At 42.9% G+C, this 21,730-nt stretch overlaps 1 protein-coding gene across 6 annotated transcripts in view; it reads left to right on the top strand.

Moving 5' to 3' along the window:
• LOC309528039 (SAM and SH3 domain-containing protein 1-like) overlaps positions 1-21,413 on the top strand; it is a 540,262-nt gene extending 518,849 nt beyond the window's left edge. For all 6 annotated transcript variants that reach the window (XM_082215198.1, XM_082215200.1, XM_082215201.1 and 3 more), the window contains exons 15-20: positions 1,280-1,489; positions 5,540-5,690; positions 7,259-7,372; positions 10,183-11,267; positions 12,493-12,624; positions 15,914-21,413. In XM_082215198.1, the coding sequence (XP_082071324.1) occupies positions 1,280-1,489; positions 5,540-5,690; positions 7,259-7,372; positions 10,183-11,267; positions 12,493-12,624; positions 15,914-16,174 (1,953 nt within the window). In that variant the 3' untranslated portion in view covers positions 16,175-21,413. The remainder of the gene's footprint in view (positions 1-1,279; positions 1,490-5,539; positions 5,691-7,258; positions 7,373-10,182; positions 11,268-12,492; positions 12,625-15,913) is intronic.
• The last annotated feature ends 317 nt before the right edge of the window (positions 21,414-21,730 follow it).

The raw sequence follows: 21,730 nt of genomic DNA, 5'->3' as shown, positions 1-21,730 counted from the left end.
TATTGTGTGTGGATAATTGTAAGCCATGTCTCTGCCTCAGAAATAGTAGAAATGTAAATAATAAATAAATATGCTGTGTATTTTTTTTAAAAAAGAAAACTTACTAGAGAGGCCCACTAGAGAGGCAGAAAGATGAGCAGCGAGCTGAAAATAAGTTAATTATCACAGAACTGGAAATGTATGCTATGAATTCATTTCTGCTCTACTTGTGGATTTGACAAATTAGCCAAAAGATTTTCATAGATTTATCCCTTGCATCGGGCAATTAGAAGAACATTGTAATCAAGAAAAGTTGTGCATGTAGTTTTCAAAAGCTTTTGCATAGGTGAACCCTTTTTAAAAGGATGGGACAAGAAAAAAGTTTTTGTTTTAAATACTTAGTTTAGAATACTAGTAACTCGCATCTTACATTTATTTAACTTACACAATCACAGCTTTGCACAGGTGGGGGGAAATAAAAGAGCAGAGGAAAACCCACTGTTTTTAACACTGATTGGGAGCCGCCCAGAGTGGCTGGGGAAACTCAGCCAGATGGGTGGGGTATAAATAATAAATTATTATTATTATTATTATTATTATTATTATTATTATTATTATTATTATTATTATTTATTAATTTCCACCCACCTGCACCAAGCTGTGAGCAGGCTAAGCAGGCTTACCCAGCTTAGGGAAGGCAGTGCGAAGGCTCTGTCAGCATCCCAGAGCCCTTGTGCAAAGGTGCCAGGCTTTGAGAAGGAGGTGTGAGGGTTCTGGCAGGTTCCTAGACCACCTCCTGCTTCCTTCCCAGAGCCAGGCAAGTGCTTCTTGGGCTTTGGGAGGGACCCTGCCAGAGCCCTCCTGCCACCTTTCCAAAGCTGGACAAATGCTTATTGGGCTTGAGCCAGGAGGTGGGAGGGCTCTGAGATGCTGCCAGATCCCTTGCACAGCCTTCCAAAAGTTTGGGTAAGCAGAATTCCACCTTGCAGGGGGCCCAGTTCTGGGAGTTCCTGGCTTTATGCATTTTTGCATATATGCATGGACCCCCCAGAACCAAACCCTCACATATGAAGCAAGTTACCTGTATTACAGAGTTGGGAAATGAGTTCTGGATTGTCATTTAAAAAAAGAAACCTGGTATGCTAGATGCTTCTGTTGATAAAGATTCTACCCCTTTTTCTGTTTAAGTCTGCAAGCAATAAAATGTGCATTCCTTTATGATACAGTAAACATTGATTTAGTAATTTGCAAGTCGCTATGGAGCCTTCAGGTAGATGTATTCTGCTTCTCTCATATACAGAAGGGCGATATAATTGATATAATCAGCAAACCACCTATGGGAACCTGGATGGGCCTCTTGAACAACAAAGTGGGTACCTTCAAGTTCATCTATGTGGATGTGTTACATGAAGAGGAAGAGAAGCCTAAAAGGCCTACAAGAAGGCGACGGAAAGGCAGACCACCTCAGCCTAAATCTGTTGAGGATCTCCTAGATCGCATCAACTTAAAGGTGGGCTGTAATTGTCTTATACTTGCTTTACTCTTCTACAAGCACTTCAACTCCATATCTATACAATAAATTGGACTAAATTCGCAGCCTTAAAACCATATGCACTTCTGTATCCCAGCATTTAAAATAGTGTGTAAGGAATCAAGATGTGATTTCATTTGCAAGATCTATGTGGCACTGTGGAATTCCCTTGTTTATAGATTTGGTCGATTCTCAGATTATAAGGCATTCATAGTTGAAAGTGAGAGCAAGTTGAAACCCCAAGCTTCTTGAGATTTACTGCACTTGTATATTTATGGTTTGCATCTCCTTTGCATAAATTTGTAATTTTAGATGTAAACATATAGTGTGTTCTTTAGCCGATGAAGCTGGGCAGGCAGTGGGGAGTAAACTGATTGGGCCAGCGCAAGAGACATCATCAGTTTTGAAGGCTAAGTCCTCTTCCCATTTTTCTCTCTGGTTATTTCAGGTGAAGTACAATTAGCTCTCCAGAAGAGGAAACAGCTGGCATATAGAGGAAAATTGTCTGCTGTATAACTGTTTTATTTAATTAATTTGTTCAGTAGTCCTACAAGGTGATGTTTAGCAAAAAAAAAAAAAAAAAAAGCAGCATTACCAAACAGAAACAGCTAATATAGCAGAGCACAGCTGTTGAGCTGCCTCCTGACAGCAAAACCACCCTACCACACCAGCCAAAAGCATTTGCATTTCATTTATTAAGTAGATTTTTATTTTGTACTGCTTGATGCTCAATCAGGCAGGCTGGAAATAAGACATTCTGCCTGCTGTTTATTCTTCCTACTCTGCTGTTAAAAGGAAGTGGCTTTTTTCTTTTCTTTTTTTAGCAAGCCGATTTAAGAAGATGGGATTATGAATTCAACAGCAGGAACCTTGTTAGAGGGCTAATAGATTCTGTAGACATTCTCTGATCCCATAATTTCTTTTCTGTGTGAATATATCCTAAACTGTTGAGTTTTTATATCACGAGTAAAAATAATACTGTTTTGTTTTCATAGCTGCCATGTACAGGATCATGTTATGATACTGTGATGATGACTTTATCCCTTTATTGATACAAACTGTACCTGTTTAACTGGGCTGGGAAACCTTTCTCTTCATTATTTAAAGCCACTAAGGGTCCATAAAAACAACAGCAGCCAGTAAAAACTTGGCCTATCCAGCTAAAAAGGCTTTCTACTCAGGACTTGCTCTCAAATCAGGCAGGCTACACCGGAAGTCCAGCTTTGGACAAAACCAAGATTGGTATGCTTATAACTGAAATTCTGGCCATAGAGAAAGATAAAGCGTTGGGCAAAACAAAGATCAACCAAAGAGTTACAGTAGGGAGAGGTCAGAAGGTCTTGAAATCTTAACTGCTTTTTAAAGGCTCGAAAAAATCATACATTCAAGGAGAGAATAGGTAGGAGGCCTTCTCTAAGATGAATTCCAGGGTCTGGAATTGGGAGCCAAGGCAACAGCAACCCAACACTTGTTGGGAATGCAATCAATCATGATGGAACAAACAATGAACTCATTTGAGGACCCTGTTACCTTACTCCCCAAAAGCCTTTTGCATACTGTGTGGCTAATCAAGCTATTTGAACGGAGCACCTCCTAACAGTTGAGCTCCTGTCGAGCACAATACTTATAATTAGAGCACCTGTCCTCAGCAATGAAGATTCTGTGCCTGAGCAATAAGCAATGGCCATATGAATGTATGTTCACTGAAATATACCCTGTTACTCTGGAGCCACAACTGTGTCTTCTAACTGAAAACAACCTCAAGTTGAAAATGTTCAAGCTTGACCTTCCCTACCCCTGCTTCCCACAACCATCCCTAGAAGGCGTCACTCCCTGAAATCCAAAGTGGGATGTGTAATCACTACTCTTGTTATACAACAGCATCTCCTCCATTTCTTGCTTGTTACATAATTTATTGAGTCACAAGCTAAAGCTTGAAGCAGGAGAGAAAGGATTGCAAAGTTTTTTTTCTTACTTTCTGAAAGTTTAACGTGGATTATATTTGAACATGACTGCATTTTTAATATAATGCTACCCTTTCTTGTCTTTTTAAAAAAACAAACCCTCAGACCCCTCTGAGGCATCTGCAAGCTTAAAATCATTACTTTTCTCAGCCAACATGCATATATGATGGAATGAGGGTGGGTGGATAAATCTGCTTTCTTCCCAAGGTATTATATTTTGCAGTTAAATCTTATGATTCTTATTACTTTTAAATAGATTGAAAAGGCTTGTTCCTATATTTTAAATATAGTTTCCTTTTCTTGTTTTGTTGAACTGATGCTGGGCTGGAAAGGGGTAATTATCCTGCACTTATCATGATTTTTTTAATGTGGTGCTAGTAAATTTCTAAGATCCATTTGTTACTTAATTGTCTTTTTGGAGGATGAGTCTTTTTGGAGCATCATTGACAACCACAGCAGCTGTGATCACCTACTGTTTCGAAGCTAGCTTAAACTTAAAAAGGGACTGAATAAAAGAACAAATTGTTTTTGAACCATCCTTTCTGTACCACTACCTGCTTGGTGTTTGCAAGGCTCACTTACTCTCTTTACCACTATGTGTCTGTACATTAATCGTAGAAATGAGAAGGTTATATTAAATGACATAACAGACCAAAAGTTAAGAACTTTGAACTTGACCTGGTAATGTACAGTCAAACCTTGGCTGTCGAATGTAATCCGTTCCGGAAGCCCATTCAGCTTCCGAAACGTTTGACAACCAAGGCACAGCTTCCAATTGGTTGCAGGAGCTTCCTGCACTCAAGCGGAAGCTGGGTCAGACATTCGGCTTCCAAAAACCGGAGCATTTGCTTCTGGGTTTTCGGCGTTCAGGAGCCAAAGCGTTCGAAAACAGAGCCATTCGGGAACAGAGGTTTGACTGTATTGGTATGCCAAAAAGAAGCAGCAGCAGCTTTTAAGCACCGGTGTTGTGTGTTGGCAGTAATCTTTCCCCACAAGGAGTTCAACCAATTTAATGTTTAAATCAGGCATAGATTTCTGCAATGCACAACTTTGATGTAGAGAGCTAGCTACCATTACAGATGGCAACATCTGGTAATGTCATACTATGTTCTTAACAAAGAATTACATACCGTATTATTCGCCCTATAGGACACACTTTTTCCCCTCCAAAAATGAAGAGGAAATATGTGTGTGTCTTATGGGGCGAATACAGGCTTTCGCTGAAGCTTGGAGAGGGAGAGGGGTTGGTGCGCACCGACCCCTCTCGCTCTCCAGGCTTCAGGAAGCTATCAACAAGCCTGGGGAGTTCCCGCAGGGCTCCCTAGGCTGCGGATAGCAGCCTGCTGCACGGAGCGCAGGGCACGCTGAAGCAGAGCGCCCCGCGCTTTGGGCAGACATCGGCCAGCCCCACAAGCTCGGGGGACAGTGGGGAGGCGGAGCGCCGCCATACCGCTGTTCCCCGACCTGGTTTTTTTTGGGGGGGGGGAATAAAGGGGAAAAATTTCCTTTATTTCCCCTCCAAAAAACTAGGTGCGTCCTATGAGACGGAGCGTCCTATGGGACAAAAAATACGGTAATTCAGGGGTTGCCAGACTTTTGAGGCCCCTGAGCACATTTACAAACCAGAAAAACTGTTGTAGGCACATCCTCCCCAGCCGGAACACACCCACACCCAAAATCACCCCTGCTCAAGAAGGCTTCTTTTCAAGTATAATTTCAGCAGCAGGGACAGGACCCTGTGGCCACCAAGAAAGACCTCTGCAGACACATATGCAACAGCAGGCTCTACACTGGCTGCCCATAACATACAGAACCAGTTGCCAGTAGAACTTTGTACTGTCTGAAGTCTACCTGTAATACTACAATCTTTATTTCATCTAGTGGGTACGGAGTTACTTGAGAGATTCTTTATGTCACCTGCAATCAGTATAAATAACCACCTGTAATCACTGATCAGAAAGGTAGAAAATGTATGGATGGCATGGAAAGTGGCATCTTGTTTTGAGTAGTTCTGCACTGCTGTTTCCTTCTTATGTGCCACAACTGTTCTCTTCCTTTGCCACAGGAGCACATGCCCACCTTTTTATTCAATGGCTATGAAGACCTGGACACTTTCAAGCTCCTAGAGGAAGAAGACTTGGATGAGCTCAACATACGGGACCCACAGCACAGAGCTGTTCTCCTGACAGCAGTTGAACTGCTACAGGAATATGATAGTGAGTTTGAATTTCTTCTCTAATGCACAGCTAAGGATTTGTAACCACTTGGGGGTTGGGAAACTGTAACTGTAGTAATTCCAGTGGATTGTATCCAAAGAAAAGTATACACAACATGGCTTGTAGAACTTCATGTCCCACCTCCTCTTTCCCCATCAACACCCACCCTTTGAAAAGGCTCTTCTTGCTTGAATGAGTTTGGCTGTAGCAGGGGGAACCGAGGGGAAAGGAAGGACCCTCCTCCTCAAGACAGGGAGAGGCAATTCTTCCTTCTGCCTCAGCCTTCCATGCCATAACCCAGCTGCCACCAGCCCAGTTACTACATGCTTTTTTCAGGATCCATCCCGTCTTCCAACTCTGAATTACAGGGCAAGACATCTATGATAGTGATTTCATTTGTATAGTTATTTCATATTACTAATGACTCATTATTTCCCTTCTAACTTTGCTAGCTATAATTTACATAGTTTATGATGAAAATGTGCATTAAGTCATCTAGAAATCTGGATTTCAATGGAAATATCAGAAACTGCAAATTTCATTAGAAGGGTTTTGCAAATTACTGCTACTTTTTAACCTTTTCTAGCAGCAGCCAATGCACCACAGCAGGATTCTCCAACCTGGTATCTTCCAGAAGTGTTGGACTGGGTGGATGAGGGTGATGGAGATGCAGTCTAAAACAACTGCAGGGCACCAAGTTGGAGAACACTACACAAGAGGAAGCCTGATACCAGTTCAAGACAAAATAAGAAATGAGTTTGGGAGATCATGTAAATAACAGCTTTTTGTAAGAAAAAGTCAAGGTTGTATGGAGGTACTTGACAATATGGAAGGACCATTATGTTTACTAGGGAATAAGTGCCATTGAGGTCAGATGAATTTCCATATAAACACAGGTGAAACTACTCATAACTAGATATGCTTACAAAGTTCTTCAAACTTAGGCTTGGGTATAAACTGTGGGAGGTTTGTAAAGATCACCTATAACGAAGCTCTGAAATTATCCTCCAGCTCAAAAAGATATCTTGGCTCTTCCCAACAGATTCCAAAGCATAATCCACCCACCCTTACCTCTACAACTTCAGCAGAAGCAGCACATTTCTCTCTCCCCCGCCCTTTGTTTTCTGGATATGCTGTGTCAGGGTGTAAAGCCCAAAAAACTATATGGAATACAGTTCAAGGGTTGCTTGTGAATCCTGGATTTTATTTTGATTTAAATTTGAAAAAAGAATACTGAAAACATAATAAAACACGCACAACTGTTTTAGTCATATCTGCAGGTGCAGGTTAGGTCCATTGCGGCCATGTGATCCGCTGCCTAGCACATCAAGTTGCTGCAACTTTTCCCAGTAATCGACTCTCACCCCTACTCCCTTCTTCCACTATGTCCTCTCAGGGTAGCAGTACTCCTGCATTATCTGCTGCTGAAAACAACTCATGGCTCTTACTAAAAGATGTCTTTTTAGTATGCTGCTGGGTATTTTGGTAAGACAGAAGTGAGGTTATTAGCACTGTTCTTTGTGTAAGTTATGCCTTCTTACTTCCTCTCTTTCCTTTCTCTCCTCCAGGTAACAGTGACCAGTCAGGTTCTCAGGAGAAACTCCTCATAGATGGTCAGGGCTTAAGTGGATGTTCTCCCCGGGATTCAGGCTGCTATGAAAGCAGTGAAAACCTGGAGAATGGTAACAATTGATCTATATCCATATCAAAAAGCATGCCAAATTTGTTAGATTTTAAGGGGCCACAGGGCACTCTTGTGGCTGAGAAAAGCAATCATGCAAACTCTTTGTCTCTGCTTTTGCTCTCTATAATTTAACGGCGGACTTGTGTGTGGCCTAGTTTTCCCATCCCTACATACTTATTTAGTGAATCTTACATTGTTAGTCGAGGCACAGTTTCAAGGCAGTGAGCAAAACGTGCTTCCCTCCCAGCAGTGTTTTTCAGCATTATCTTTCATATTACTGCTTTTTCATGTCAAGAGAGAGAATAAAGAGCACTGCCTCCAGATCAGTGTGATGCCACACTCATTTTATTTGCTGGAGGACATTTACTTCTGTGATACAAAAGAATAACAAGGGAGTGCTGTGAATGAGGAACTAGCTCACACACTTACAGGGACTGAAGAACGTTTATTATCAAAGATTCTATTTTTGGATTGATTGCTCATATACCTGTCTTAAGGCTAGATGTTAATTGCATTAACATTAAAGAGCGTTGGGGGGTCCTCAAACTGGGATTGGGACCAGGCCTTTACTATTCTCCCTCAATGCCGCAGTTCAGATTAAATCCCCCTCTCTACTTGAAGCTGCCATGAGCTCTCAGAAGAAAGCTGACATTGGGACCATATAAGCTTCTCTCCAGTGGAGAGTAGCAGCTAGAAGAGACACGTTACACAAAAATATTCCCAGCCTCTGTAATAAAGATTTATATAGAGTTACTTCTTTGCAGAAGGATAGCAGTCCTCCTTGCTCTCCTAGCATCCTGGTTCCCAAGTTGTTTATTTTTTCATTTCTTCCCAATCCATGTTACCAGATGATGACCAATTTTCACAATCTTTTCATGTCACTTCTGCTATAAGTTCAGGATGAAGAGTTTTCTGACTCCTGTGGATGTTATGTAAGGAGCACAGGCATGGTGCACAGAAACAATGGTGATGGATATATTGGATCTTTGCAGCTGAATTGCTTGCCATGATAAGCACTGCTTCTGAAGCAGTGCGAAGTAATATTGGGGGGGGGGCTGCTGTGGAGTCTCTGACTCTTTTCTAAGGACTGCTGTACTCCTCAAGCAATGAGCAGACATTGGTGAACTCACATGCCATGAATACTAGGGTTTGTTTTAAATCTGGAGGAACCCTAACAAAATCCTGGACATCTTTCTGATATTAAAAGTTGATTTTCCCTCAACTGTGACATGTCCTTTGCCATAACCTTCTTGTAAAATCCATATTAGACACTTCCTTGTAAGCAGGTCTCACATGCAACAGCATACTTAAGTAAGCCCCATTTCTGAGTGGTACCTTACTCAAGAGGCCAACTTATATGGGGTTCCATGAGGCTGCCACGCAATATTGCAGCTATGGACATGTAACACCAGAAAGGAATAACCCAGTTGATTTTGCCCTCATACAAGTATGAATGCTTCTCCCATTCTCTGCTCTTTAATGCAAACATTTTGTAATGAGCGCAGGCTTTTTCAATGAGAAAGGGGTTGGGAGCCTAGATTGAAAACTATTTTGGAAACCTTTGCAAACTTTGAAAACAGCCATTTACTGTTAGGAAATATCATCCACTTTCTTCATCACCACCACCAGCTTCTAAAGCTTTCTGATTATTCTGTATAGCAAGAAAAAAACAAGGGAGATGCAGTGTTCTATTTTAGATTAAAGTTTTTCTTTCTTTCTGCCTGTGCTTTGAGACTTCTGAAGAGACATTGTGTTCTGCACTGAATGTGAATTCTATGCAGATTCAAAGCAGTCAACTGTGTATTATTCAGTGCCAAAGTTTAGCATTTTGAAGATAAAGCTCTAAATTGTACATGCATTGAATGAAACATCCATTCCTTTAAAAGAACTTTAACTTTGTAGGGTAGTGTATTCTTACCTCTAGGGTCCTTGGGCTCCACAAGGTTCCCTCATTATAGGATTCATGTAGACAGACTTCAGATGATCCAGAAAAATCTATTTTCTGAACTGAAGTCACATGAATAAATGAAGATGAAATGAAATAAATTATGACACAAGAAAATACTGTGCAAATAAAAAGCAGGTTTGTAGCCCATATTTTACTTTTGAGCTAGGAGACCTTATAATGAGGCTAACTCAGCACAGTAGAGTGGTTAGAGGTCAGGTTTGAGACATCATGGTTTATGTTTATTACTTATGTTATCAGTGCTGCTTCCTTGACCAGTGACACATGTTGGTGTTATAAATAAGTTATAATACAGTGTGACATTGCATTTAATTTACGCAAATGACAAGACAGCATACCACTATTGTTTGGTTTATAGAAAATCAATGACATACATATTTTAAACAGAGTCCTCATAACAAGTTGTCTTAACAAAGGATCACAGGACAGTGTAAACATCCCATGCTAGTCTTGGTTTGGTTTAGCTTTTAGGTGTTTTTCTCATGAAGTTCTATTTTATTTGTACAGCAAAATCCAGTAGAAATGATATATTTATTTATTTTTTTATAAAATATTTATTGCAAATTTTCAAGCATATACAATACCATAGAACAGAACAGAAAGAAAGAAAGAAAAAGACAGAAAAAGTTTAGAGAATAAACATAGAATGTAGAAAAAAAATTATAACAAAATCAATTATCCATAAATCATATTTTCAAAATCTTTGGACTTCCTCAACATCGCCCTTTCCTGCGTTCTCAGTCATATAATTATAGGCAGCAATTTATTACCTGATATATTTAAACTTTTCTTTTGCACATTACTTCCACAAGTCATAAATATTTTTCCTCTTTTTGTTTCAGCTAAAACTCGAAAGCCTTGTCTCTTACCCTCAAAGTTGGCTTCTGAATACAGTTTTAAAGATTTCCACAGAAATCCACGGGCAAATTATCCAACCCTGCCCTTAACTAAATCAATAGATGTCCCCCAGCAAGGAGAGAAGACACAGTTCACTTGTACAAATCATGTTCTGAAAAGCTGCCTCAAGCCCCCAGCAGTCACCGTCCTCAAGAAGAACCGCAGAAGTTTACCAGTTGGTATCTGTCGGAGCTGTGAGACTCTAGAAGGCGCTCAGAAGGTTCACATGTGGCCAAGATCTCATTCTCTTGGTGACCTTCATGGAGAAGCTGGCCCCGGCTCTGCAAAGAAGCTGGATGTTTTACCTCAAGGCGCACTGGATTTAACAAACATGCCAACTGGCTCTGGAGGTATGCACATGGCAGAACAGTTGATGGCTGAGCAGAGCAAAGCAGGTGTTGATTCTCTTAAGGGGAAAGCAAAGGAACTGCACTTCTCTGCAACCATTCCTTCCAGTGGAACATTCCCACTCTTTCTGCCTCAGAATTGTGGAGTTCATTCATCTTCACTTTCACGTGGTGTAACTTGGACTACTTTTGAAAACTTCAAAAAGACCACACATGATCTTGGAAGGGCCAATCATTCTCCCTTCCCCAAGGAAGCTGATCAGAAGGGCACGGGTGAGACAAGAGCACAGCCCAAAACATCTTCACAGCCACCACCAGTCCCTGCCAAAAAAAGCAGAGAACGCCTTTCTAATGGACACTGTCACCTCCCCTCAGCCCTTTCTTGTCCAGATGTGCCATCCTTGCCAGCGAAAAAGAGCCTCCAGCCTGGCTCCTCCGATTCCAATGTACTGACTGTGTGTAGATCATCTCCTGGGCCGGAGCCCAGTAGTCCTTCAGGTGTACGACCTCCTTGGTTTTCAGATCTTCCAGAGACTGCTACTGTCCAGCAACATGTGCTAAAACTTGATCCTTTGTCAGTGAGAAAAATCTCTTCTAATAGAGGACTGGATCTCGAAATGTTGATAGAAAACAAGCTGCAATCTGAAGATATTGATCTCACAGAAGACCCATATTCTGACAAGGTACAGTGTGAGGAGGCTGAGAAATGTTTAATCTGTTCCTATTTGCGTTGTTTTCCTTCCCCACTTGAGTGTTGGAGCTGCTCCTTAAAAATGGCCTTAAACTGGCAATTAAAATGAAAGATAGTAAAGGTAAAGGGACCCCTGACCATTAGGTTCAGTCGTGACCGACTCTGGGGTTGCGGCGCTCATCTCGCTATATTGGCCGAGGGAGCCGGTGTACAGCTTCCGGGTCATGTGGCCAGCATGACTAAGCCGCTTCTGGCAAACCAGAGCAACACACGGAAACGCCGTTTACCTTCCCACTGGAGCGGTACCTATTTATCTACTTGCACTTTGATGTGCTTTTGAACTGCTAGGTTGGCAGGAGCAGGGACCGAGCAATGGGAGCTCACCCCGTTGCAGGGATTCGAACTGCCGACCTTCTGACCGGCAAAGTCCTAGGCTCTGTGGTTTAACCCACAGCGCCACCCGCATCCCAAAATGAAAGATATATTAGACTAAACATTCTTAAAACTTTTCATACATTTCAGACACAGTGTGAAGCAATCTTAAATGGCTCCATGTGTATACCATGCAGATTGGCATTCAACAATTCGCTTTTCATTTTAGGTGCTTGTTTCATCCATGTGGTGAGCCACTGCATGTAAAACAATTCAGTATTTGAAGTAGTCTCCCCTATGGTGGTCATATGCACATTGGCTCTTAGAGCTCTCAGCTCTGTAACATTATATAATAAATTACTGAATAATGTTAGTATTAATGTTAGTAGCATATAAAAAGCAGCCTCTGCCATGTGGCAATCATTTGACTTGGGCACAGCCAAGCAAAAGTTAAGGATATTTCAGTTGTATTAAATTTAGACTTAATAATGTAGAACTCAACAGGTCTTTTAAAGTGGTTGACTTCAGAGAGCACTTTTTCTGAGTTATCAGCCATAGTTCTCAAACAAAGTAGCATATCGAGTTATACTTTCCCAATAATTTTAATAAACCTTTATAAGGAATATATATTTGAGATTTAAGACTCACAACCTCCTCTCTACAAATTATTGAAATAAATGAACAAGTTTCGTAAAGGTAATTTTCTGTGAAACTGAAGAAAGAACACACTTAAGCCTATTGTAGTTTCTTAATGCAAAGGGGCCAACCATTTTGTTATTATTATGTGAAGAGACACATTGATTAACTTGAACCCCCCTGCCTTTATCACTCATCTCTGGCTGCAGCATGGCCGCTGTGGGATTCCTGAACTTTTGGTACAAAGGTACTCTGAAGACTTAGAGCATGCTGTAAAGGATGTTGCTACAAACCTGGACCAGATTCGGGTGAAGCAGCTGAGGAAGCAACACCGCATGGCGGTAAGTCTACATTCAGTGATCAAGTTCCAAGGAATGGAAAATGAAAGCTAAACAACATGGAGTTCTGGGGCTTTAGCATGTCTGATTGCAAGTTGGGGAAACTATTTGTGAATGATCTACATTTTAAAAGAAAAACAAATAAGATTCTAGCCTTGGCTTCTTAATTTTTCATATGCAAAGAATTTTTGATGCTGTTTCTATTGCTGATGAGACATTGCCATGAGTTAACACCACAAGTGACAGCCATGAAATATGGAAACCCAGAGGAACATTCAAGTTAAACAGTGTACGTTATAGTTGCTGCTGCTGCCAATGAAGCTGGATTTGTGAACTTGCATGATTTTGAGTGAGGAAATCAATACTGAGGTAGCAGCAGAAAAGAAATTGGGGGGTGGGGAGGAAAGGAAATGTGTGTTTTGATTAGGCCTGGGTGATGTATCAATACATCGCCCAGGACAGGTACGATGGCCAGAGTGTAATGGCTACTTCACCTGGCGGTATATCGCAGATGAAACAGCAGCCGCTCTGGCCCTCATAGCTCTAGCAGGTGGTATATTTAGACCACTCTGCTGAGGGGACGCAGCTGTCCATCCTCAGTGGAGCAGTTTAATGAAGCCCCCAGCCTGCAGGAGGAGGCTTGATCAATTGCTTCGCAGCTGCACACTCCTCAGCGGAGCAGTCTAAAGAAGCCACTCACCTCTGCCTCAGCCCCACATGGGTGGGCCACCTGTTCGGAAGAAAGAGGTAGCAGAGGCAGCCCTACAAACAGAGCCTGACAGGCTCCATGCACTTGGCTATCGCTGCCTTTGCTGGGGGAGGGCGGACAGGCTGCGTCTTTCCTCCTGGGTTGGTGAAGGCAGCCGTGCGCCTTTGAGGGAGCCCCCCCCCCCCGCTCACCTCAGTAGCTTGTTCCCTCCACACCCAGTGGGAGGAACAAACTGCATTAGCCCCATGAGGCACTGAGTGAAACCACCTCATCTCCCTTGGTTGCAATTTCAGCCCAACTCCAATGCAGCTTGTTCCTCCCTCAGTTTCACCATTGTGGTATATCATCAGATCGCAGTGTTTGGCTGGTGATACATTGCAATGTTGAAAAGCTGACATTGCACAGCCCCAATTTTGAGGTGACTAAGCAAAATAGTATCTAGTAAATGGTACTGCTAAGCTAAAGGACTGCTTCGAAATGCCCAGATATCTGCTTCACAATACAGTGGTACCCCGCAAGACGAACGCCTCGCGAGACGAAAAACTCGCAAAACGAAAGGTTTTTTCGTTTTCGAGTTGCCTCGCAAGATGAATTCCCTATGGGCTTGCTTCGCAAAACGAAGCTTGCCCCGCAAGCTCCGGGGACAGCGGGTCTTCCCGCTGTCCCCGGACCTCTTTTGAAGCAAGGGGCGGCGTGGAGAAGCGATCTCCCCGCCGCCCCTTGCTTCAAAAGAGGTCCGGGGACAGCAGGGGGAGAAGATCGCTTCTCCCCCCGCTGTCCCCGGACTTCTTTTGAAGCAAGGGGCTGCGGGGAGATCGCTTCTCCACACCGCCCCTTGCTTCAAAAGAGGTCCGGGGACAGCGGGAAGCGCTTCCCGCTGTCCCCGGACCTGGGGCTGCAGGGAGAAGATCGCTTCTTCCCCGCTGTCCCCGGACTTCTTTTGAAGCAAGGGGCGGCGTGGAGAAGCGATCTCCCCGCCGCCCCTTGCCTCAAAAGAGGTCCAGGGACAGCGGGAAGCGCTTCCCGCTGTCCCCGGACCTGGGGCTGCAGGGAGAAGATCGCTTCTTCCCCGCTGTCCCCGGACTTCTTTTGAAGCAAGGGGCTGCGGGGAGATCGCTTCTCCACGCCGCCCCTTGCTTCAAAAGAGGTCCGGGGACAGCGGGGAAGAAGCGATCTTCTCCCCCCGCTGTCCCCGGACATCTTTTGAAGCAAGGGGCTGCGGGGAGATCGCTTCTCCACACCGCCCCTTGCTTCAAAAGAGGTCCGGGGACAGCGGGAAGCGCTTCCCGCTGTCCCCGGACCTGGGGCTGCAGGGAGAAGATCGCTTCTTCCCCGCTGTCCCCGGACTTCTTTTGAAGCAAGGGGCGGCGTGGAGAAGCGATCTCCCCGCCGCCCCTTGCCTCAAAAGAGGTCCAGGGACAGCGGGAAGCGCTTCCCGCTGTCCCCGGACCTGGGGCTGCAGGGAGAAGATCGCTTCTTCCCCGCTGTCCCCGGACTTCTTTTGAAGCAAGGGGCTGCGGGGAGATCGCTTCTCCACGCCGCCCCTTGCTTCAAAAGAGGTCCGGGGACAGCGGGGAAGAAGCGATCTTCTCCCCCCGCTGTCCCCGGACATCTTTTGAAGCAAGGGGCTGCGGGGAGATCGCTTCTCCACACCGCCCCTTGCTTCAAAAGAGGTCCGGGGACAGCGGGAAGCGCTTCCCGCTGTCCCCGGACCTGGGGCTGCAGGGAGAAGATCGCTTCTTCCCCGCTGTCCCCGGACTTCTTTTGAAGCAAGGGGCTGCAGGGAGATCGCTTCTCCACGCCGCCCCTTGCTTCAAAAGAGGTCCGGGGACAGCGGGGAAGAAGCGATCTTCTCCCCCCGCTGTCCCCGGACTTCTTTTGAAGCAAGGGGCTGCGGGGAGATCGCTTCTCCCAGTGCTCCGAAGCCGGGCGGGGGGGAGGGAACACCTGCCCCCACCGCCCGGCTTCGGAAGGCTGCTCCGAAGCGGGGCGGGGGGGCGGGAACACCTGCCCCAGCCGCCCCGCCTCGGAACGCTGTACGGAAGCGGGGCGGGAACACCTTCCCCAGCCGCCCCGCTTCGGAACACTGCTCCGAAGCGGGGCGGGGCGCGGGAACACCTTCTTAAGGCGGGCGGGGGGGCGAAAGTCTTTGTCCCCCCTGCCTGCCTTCCCAGGGGCTTTTAAATCGCCCCGGACAGCGGAGAAGTCCTCCGCTGTCCCGGGGCGATTTTAAAATGCCGCCCGCCAGCATTTTAAGATCCCCCGGACAGCGGAGAAGTCCTCCGCTGTCCCGGGGTTTTTTAAAATGCTGGGGGTGGGAAGAAAAGCCCTTGTCCCCCCCCCAGCCTTCAGAAGAGGTCTGAAGGCGGTTTCCCTAGGAACGCATTAATTGATTTTCAATGCATTCCTATGGGAAACCGTGCATCGCAAGACGAAGAGACTTGCGGAACGAATTAATTTCATCTTGCGAGGCACCACTGTATAGCATTACAGATACCTCTTGGAAGTAAGCCCCATGTTATCATTTTTTTAAAAAAAGAAAAAGTCAACCAGCTGGTTATATTGCGTTTTCTCTTGCTACAGATTCCAAGTGGAGGCCTCACTGAAATATGTCGAAAACCTGTGTCCCCCGGCCATATCACTTCCATAGCCGACTGGCTGGTTTCTATTGGCCTTCCGATGTACTCAAGCTCCTTCATGGCTGCAGGAATTGATGACCTAAGCAAAGTGCCTTCTCTGTCAAAAACATCACTTCATGAGGCTGGCATCACAGAGGAGAGGCACATAAGCAAGCTTTTGGCAGCAGCAAGACTACTCAGTACCCTCAACCCAGAGACAATATAACACACTCTGAAACATAGCATCTGCCAGTTGGAAAAGCCAGAGTTTCCTACCATGTCAATTTCATCTTTAATTTCTCCAGAAAGCTCTTTGGCATCAGGCAATGGAGGTCTTTGGGAAGACGTTGGAGAATATAAGAAGCTGTTTTGAGAGGGAACTGGTGCTTGCCGATTACCCCTTAAAGAAAAGGCACAGTTATGTTAGTTTCTTAAAGACTGAGGCTGGCTTCGACCCATTTCAGAATATACATGTCCATTACAAAAAAGGGAACTTTACATGAACTTTTAAGCCCCAGGAACTTGGAGGAGTAGAGTTAGGTCTCTGTACTTTGGGGCTGCTCATCTGTTAAAGTGCAGCTCATTGATAAATCATGGATCTACAGTCCTAAGCAAACATAAACACCCCAGGGGGTGTTTTTACAAGTAAAAATCTTAAACATTACATCTCTTCATAGTAGCTTATGTTTATCCTTTTCATTCCACCAATTCGTTTTACATAAATAAATAAAACTCCTTCCTGTGTTTGGTGGGTTTTTTTCAGGTTTCTGAGCCTCTAGGTAGGCCAAAGATCCTCAATGGATTTAATTTTATTGTGGATCTCATTTTATGCCAGTGCAATTTCCAAGACCAACTCAGAAAATTCCTTATTTGTATAGAATTAAAGTCATTTTTATAACTGCTTCTTTAGCACTCAGCTTTTTATTTGCCTTAAAATGCTTTTGAGCAGTTCACTTACAGCATTCGTTTTTCAGAGGCATTTCGTTGTTGTCACTATTATTTGGCACCTGACAGGTTTGTGTCTTATAGCTGTTATTGTAGATTGTAACATCTGTTTTGTAAAGTTTTCTTTTTGAAGTCAGATTTTGGTTCTCAGGCTAACAACTTGTTTATGGCAGTTCGTATGCTGGTATTACTAAAAGGCTAAAAGATATTTTGCCTTGTGTATGTACATATATAATTATAAAAAAAGGTTTTTCATGTTACTTGCAATTTGGTGTACTGTATTATATTGTCAGTTGAAATGCTGCAGCTTTGACTTGGTATCCTGACCATATCAATGGAAAACATTGGTCTCTGAAAAACAAAAGGTTATCCAGGGAAGTAAATTAACTGATAAGAAAATTGTGTGTCTGACACAGTACCAGAACAAGAATCACATTCCATTGTATTGATGGGGAAAACAAACTTTAAGCTGTCATTCTTGCAAAAAGTCAATATAATACCTCTTTTATTGGGTGTTAAAATGACAATTAGAGTAAAAGCCATCTGGTTGGCACTGTGAGATCAGGCTGCTAAACTAGATGAGCCTTTAGTCTGATCCAGCAGGGCTCTACTTAGGTTCACCTGGGATGCTGAAACAGCTTGTTCTTTCTTCACCATGTTCTTGTTTTCTAAAACTATTAAACAATGCAGTGTAGAATCTCTTACTCCCTTCTGTGAATATAGATGAAGTTTATTTTTGTACATGGCCAGACATTTTGTATACCAAATAAGCTCAGCTTGAGTTCTAATGTATCTAGATTATTCTTTAGTGTCCATTAACATGCTAAATTTGTAGAGGCTTTTCAGGATAAATAACAGCGAGTAAACTGGAAGATGTAATGAGCTCAGCATGGAATTGGAAACTCAGATCTGTTTCAAAGCTGCTTTGTAATTTTACACAAGTGTCGTCACCTCTCTAACTCACTTGCTTTGTCCTGCCTATGAAAAGAAAGTAGTTTATACAACTTCTTAAAGCACATTCAACCTTAAGAGGAAAGTTGGGTCACAAAGGCACACAGCCTTCCCCAAAAGTGTTTTTGACTTGATGTGCTTTTTAACTTTTTGCAGTATTTTTTTAAAGCTAAAAGCAAAACATTATAAAGTAATTTAAACTGAGGTGTCCAAAGCTGCTCTGGATTTTCTTTCCTTTGATGAGACATAAGGAAGAGAGACGCTTTAACAGGATGGCTGTAGAGAATGTGAGACAGTTGAATGTGGGGCCGGGGCTGAGGGAGGTTAGTAAGTAAACCCTTTAACAAATTGACAAAAGCAGTTGTTAAGGCTTTAATCCTAAATAAACTTGTTTAAAAGTGCATACATTAAAGCACATGGAACAAGCTTCCCAAAGTGTTGAAGTGCACAGAAAGTTTAATTTTCTGAAAAGGTTTTCACTTTGGGCCTAATCCCATGGGTCTGAAAGATACCAGCATAGGTTAGCTTCCACATGATGAGCACAAGCCAGTTGAAGTTAGCTCTTTGAAACTAGAGCATTCAAGCAATGAAAAGGGACTTCAGGGTGCCTCAATTTAACTGAATCATGTCCAGTATTTAAGCTTAGTATGCTGGGCTATGTAATATGGATACAGCTGTCCTCCCTGCAATCATGTTAATATGGATAATGTAGTTTAAAAGTACCGTAAATACTTCCAGTATCCATACACAGCCAATGACACATTGCTTTCAAGTCCACTTTCCATTTAAGTAGATTTACAGACTAAACCTGTGGATGTTAAAAGAAACATAATACATTTTGAAGCAATAGGGACTGCTTTTGCAATAGACTAATATGACCCTTTCTACCAGCATAGATATAAATATGGGCAAAATAGATCACATGGTGCATGGGAAGTGAGGATTGCTTCATATAAAGAGGATTTAGCATAATTTGGGGAGACAGTAATAGTGAGGAGGAAGAATATGCTATCTCCAGAAAACTGCCTTGCACCTGCAACTGTCTGTAGTGGCAAGTAATTGTGCACATTAAGCAGTCATTAAAATAAGTCATTTCTCACATTACATGTCAGTTGATTCATGTGGACAAAGTAGAAACATTCCTTGGTGGCACCATGTATTGTCTGTCTCCAAGACTGTCATGTGCAATGCTAATTCCCAGACAACCATTGGTAGGGGTGTGCTTTAAAATAATATTTTCACACAGTAAAAAACATAACATAGCAAGTGGCCCCTTTGACTTCTGACTGTCAAGGACCTTAAAGGTAAGGGTACCCCTGACCATTAGGTCCAGTCGCGGACGACTCTGGGGTTCTGACGCTCATCTCGCTCTATAGGCCGAGGGAGCCGGCGTTTGTCCACAGACAGCTTCCGGGTCATGTGGCCAGCATGACTAAGCTGTTTCTGGTGAACCGGAGCAGTGCACAGAAACGCTGTTTACCTTCCCGCCAGAGCGGTACCTATTTATCTACTTGCACTTGATGTGCCTTCGAACTGCTAGGTGGGCAGGAGCTGGGACTGAACAACGGGAGCTCACCCCATCGCAGGGATTCAAACCGCCGACCTTCTGATTGGCAAGCCCTAGGCTCTGTGGTTTAGACCACAGTGCCACCCGCATCAAGGACCTAGGGACCCCCAAAATGTACCACTTCCACCAAATCTGTTCAATGTATTCTGATGTGCACACAGCTGCCACACTTGGAAACAGTGTTCCATTTATTAAATGGAGAAAGTAGATCATGGACATTCATTTACATTTACAAATGTGTTACTGGAATTGAAGTTAATGAAGCAATGCACAAAGTACATCAGAGCACATGTGCTATGCTGAATTTGGGTCAAATGGTTACAAATACATGTGGTATGACCAACAGGATTTTCATTTAGGTGTTAGGTTGTGTTTTAAAACAAATATTTAAAAAATGAGTACCTTGCAATATTTATCCTTCTGAATCGGGGGCACGTATGTGAGATGTGGCCTGCATCAGGTTTCCATCTCCTCCGCAGTTCCTCTGCACCCTCAACAGCAAGCTGCTGGTGGAGACTTTCCCTGCTGGAGCCTGTGAAAGGAAAGCATAGCCCTGAGAATTGTGTGAACAGAGGTATTAGTTGCATGGGAAAATGTGGGTGGGTTAGTGTGAATGGGGTGTCACCCCTCCATAGGCCCATATGCAACTCCTGACCTCTGTCCCCTGACAGAATGCAGCCCTCACCTCAACTTAAGTTTTTTCTCCTTTTCTAGATACACCCTCAAAAGGCAATTGCTTTTTAAAAGAACAAATTGAGTGGAGGAAAGAAGCCAACAACAATTGTTCTTTTAAACAACATAATTGTTCTTTTAAACAACAAAAGCAATCTAAATTTGTTAAGCTACAGAAGCTGCCTTACTGGTTCAAACTTGAATGAAAGGAAAGGGAAAAACCAGTGTTCACTCTTATCGAAAGCACTGTATACATTAATATCCCTAAGCTACGTTAGGAATGGAACAATGATGATTGCTTAAACTGAATGACAAAGGGGTAGAACTTCTATGCCTGTTTACAAATCCAGTGCAAATTTTCCTGATTTTTAAAATATATAAATTGCTTTTAAATATTTTTTCAATTTGTTCATTCTTGAGTTAGACTTTTGCTTACAGATTATTTTAGTTTATTGTTGATTTAGCAGTTGACTATTTCAACAGTATATATATTGATCCTGGAAAAGCCTTAAAAAGTTAGGTACCTCTTAAACATTATGTACAGCAATGAACTCACGGTAAACAATAGCATGTTATTTACCACCATCTCCTTACATGCAGGGTTCCAAGTAAATGTTGTATTGGAGACTGTCAAAATACACAAAGCCAGAAGCATGTGCCAATTCAATTCATCTCTAGACATACAGGGCCACTTAAGTCTCCATGTCATACTGTTTTAGTTGGCATCAAATCATAACGTTAGCAAGGTAAGGCCTGATGGTCTAAAGACTTGTAATTGTAAACCTGGCTTTGGTGCAAGTGGAAACTCTGGAAATAAGATCTGGAGCACAAATCCTTATTAACCCTTTTCACACAGATCTAAGTGCAGGAATAAAGGTCAATTCACCAAGTCATGGCTGTACATCTGTATTGTATTATTTTTAGTCTAAACGCATTGACTCCAAGCTAACTTTTACTCATACTCAAGACCTCTTTTTGGAAAATGAAAACTTTAAACAAGTTATGTAACAACTAACAAATGTTGCACTTTCTGTATATGAATCAATATTTAAATAACTTATTTTTCTCCATTTGCTGTTCTTAAATAATGTAAGTAGCTGTAATATACCAGTACCAATAAGTCTTTGCAGTTTGCTTCAACCTGAAAAAGCGGTGTATAATAAAAAATGAGAGAAAATGAGGAGGGGGGGAAAAACATGCGAATTTGTAAATATTACTGTGCTCTGTTACATTTAGCAAAAAAAGAGGAAACAAAAGGAATTTTCTGTGTATGAAAACTTCTCTATAATTATGACTTATTGTTCATAGGAAAATAAATAAATTCTCTCAAGCTCATGTATCTTCTTTGTTAGTGTTAGTAATTTTTATTAAAAAAGCTGAATTAGGATAGGTAAGGTGCAAAGTTGCTTGGGAAAGGGTAGGGAAGCTGTTTCAACCCAAGGATCACATGCCCTCCTAACAAACCATTGAGGGAGCACGCTAGTGGTAGTTCCAGAAGGAAAAAGTGGGTGGAGCAACAAATGTTAGTTTACTCACTCATTCCTCTCTGTCCACCATCCAGACAACAAAGAGGAATAGGAGGGTGCAAAGCAGCTCCAAGCGAGGGGAGTGGCCTTGGGAGATTTCCGTGGACAGGTAAAGAGGAAT

This window comes from Podarcis vaucheri, assembly GCF_965113315.1.
Source record: "Podarcis vaucheri genome assembly, chromosome: 3".
NCBI classification, from domain to species: Eukaryota; Metazoa; Chordata; class Lepidosauria; order Squamata; family Lacertidae; genus Podarcis; species Podarcis vaucheri.
This window is presented reverse-complemented; position numbering and strand designations above follow the sequence as displayed.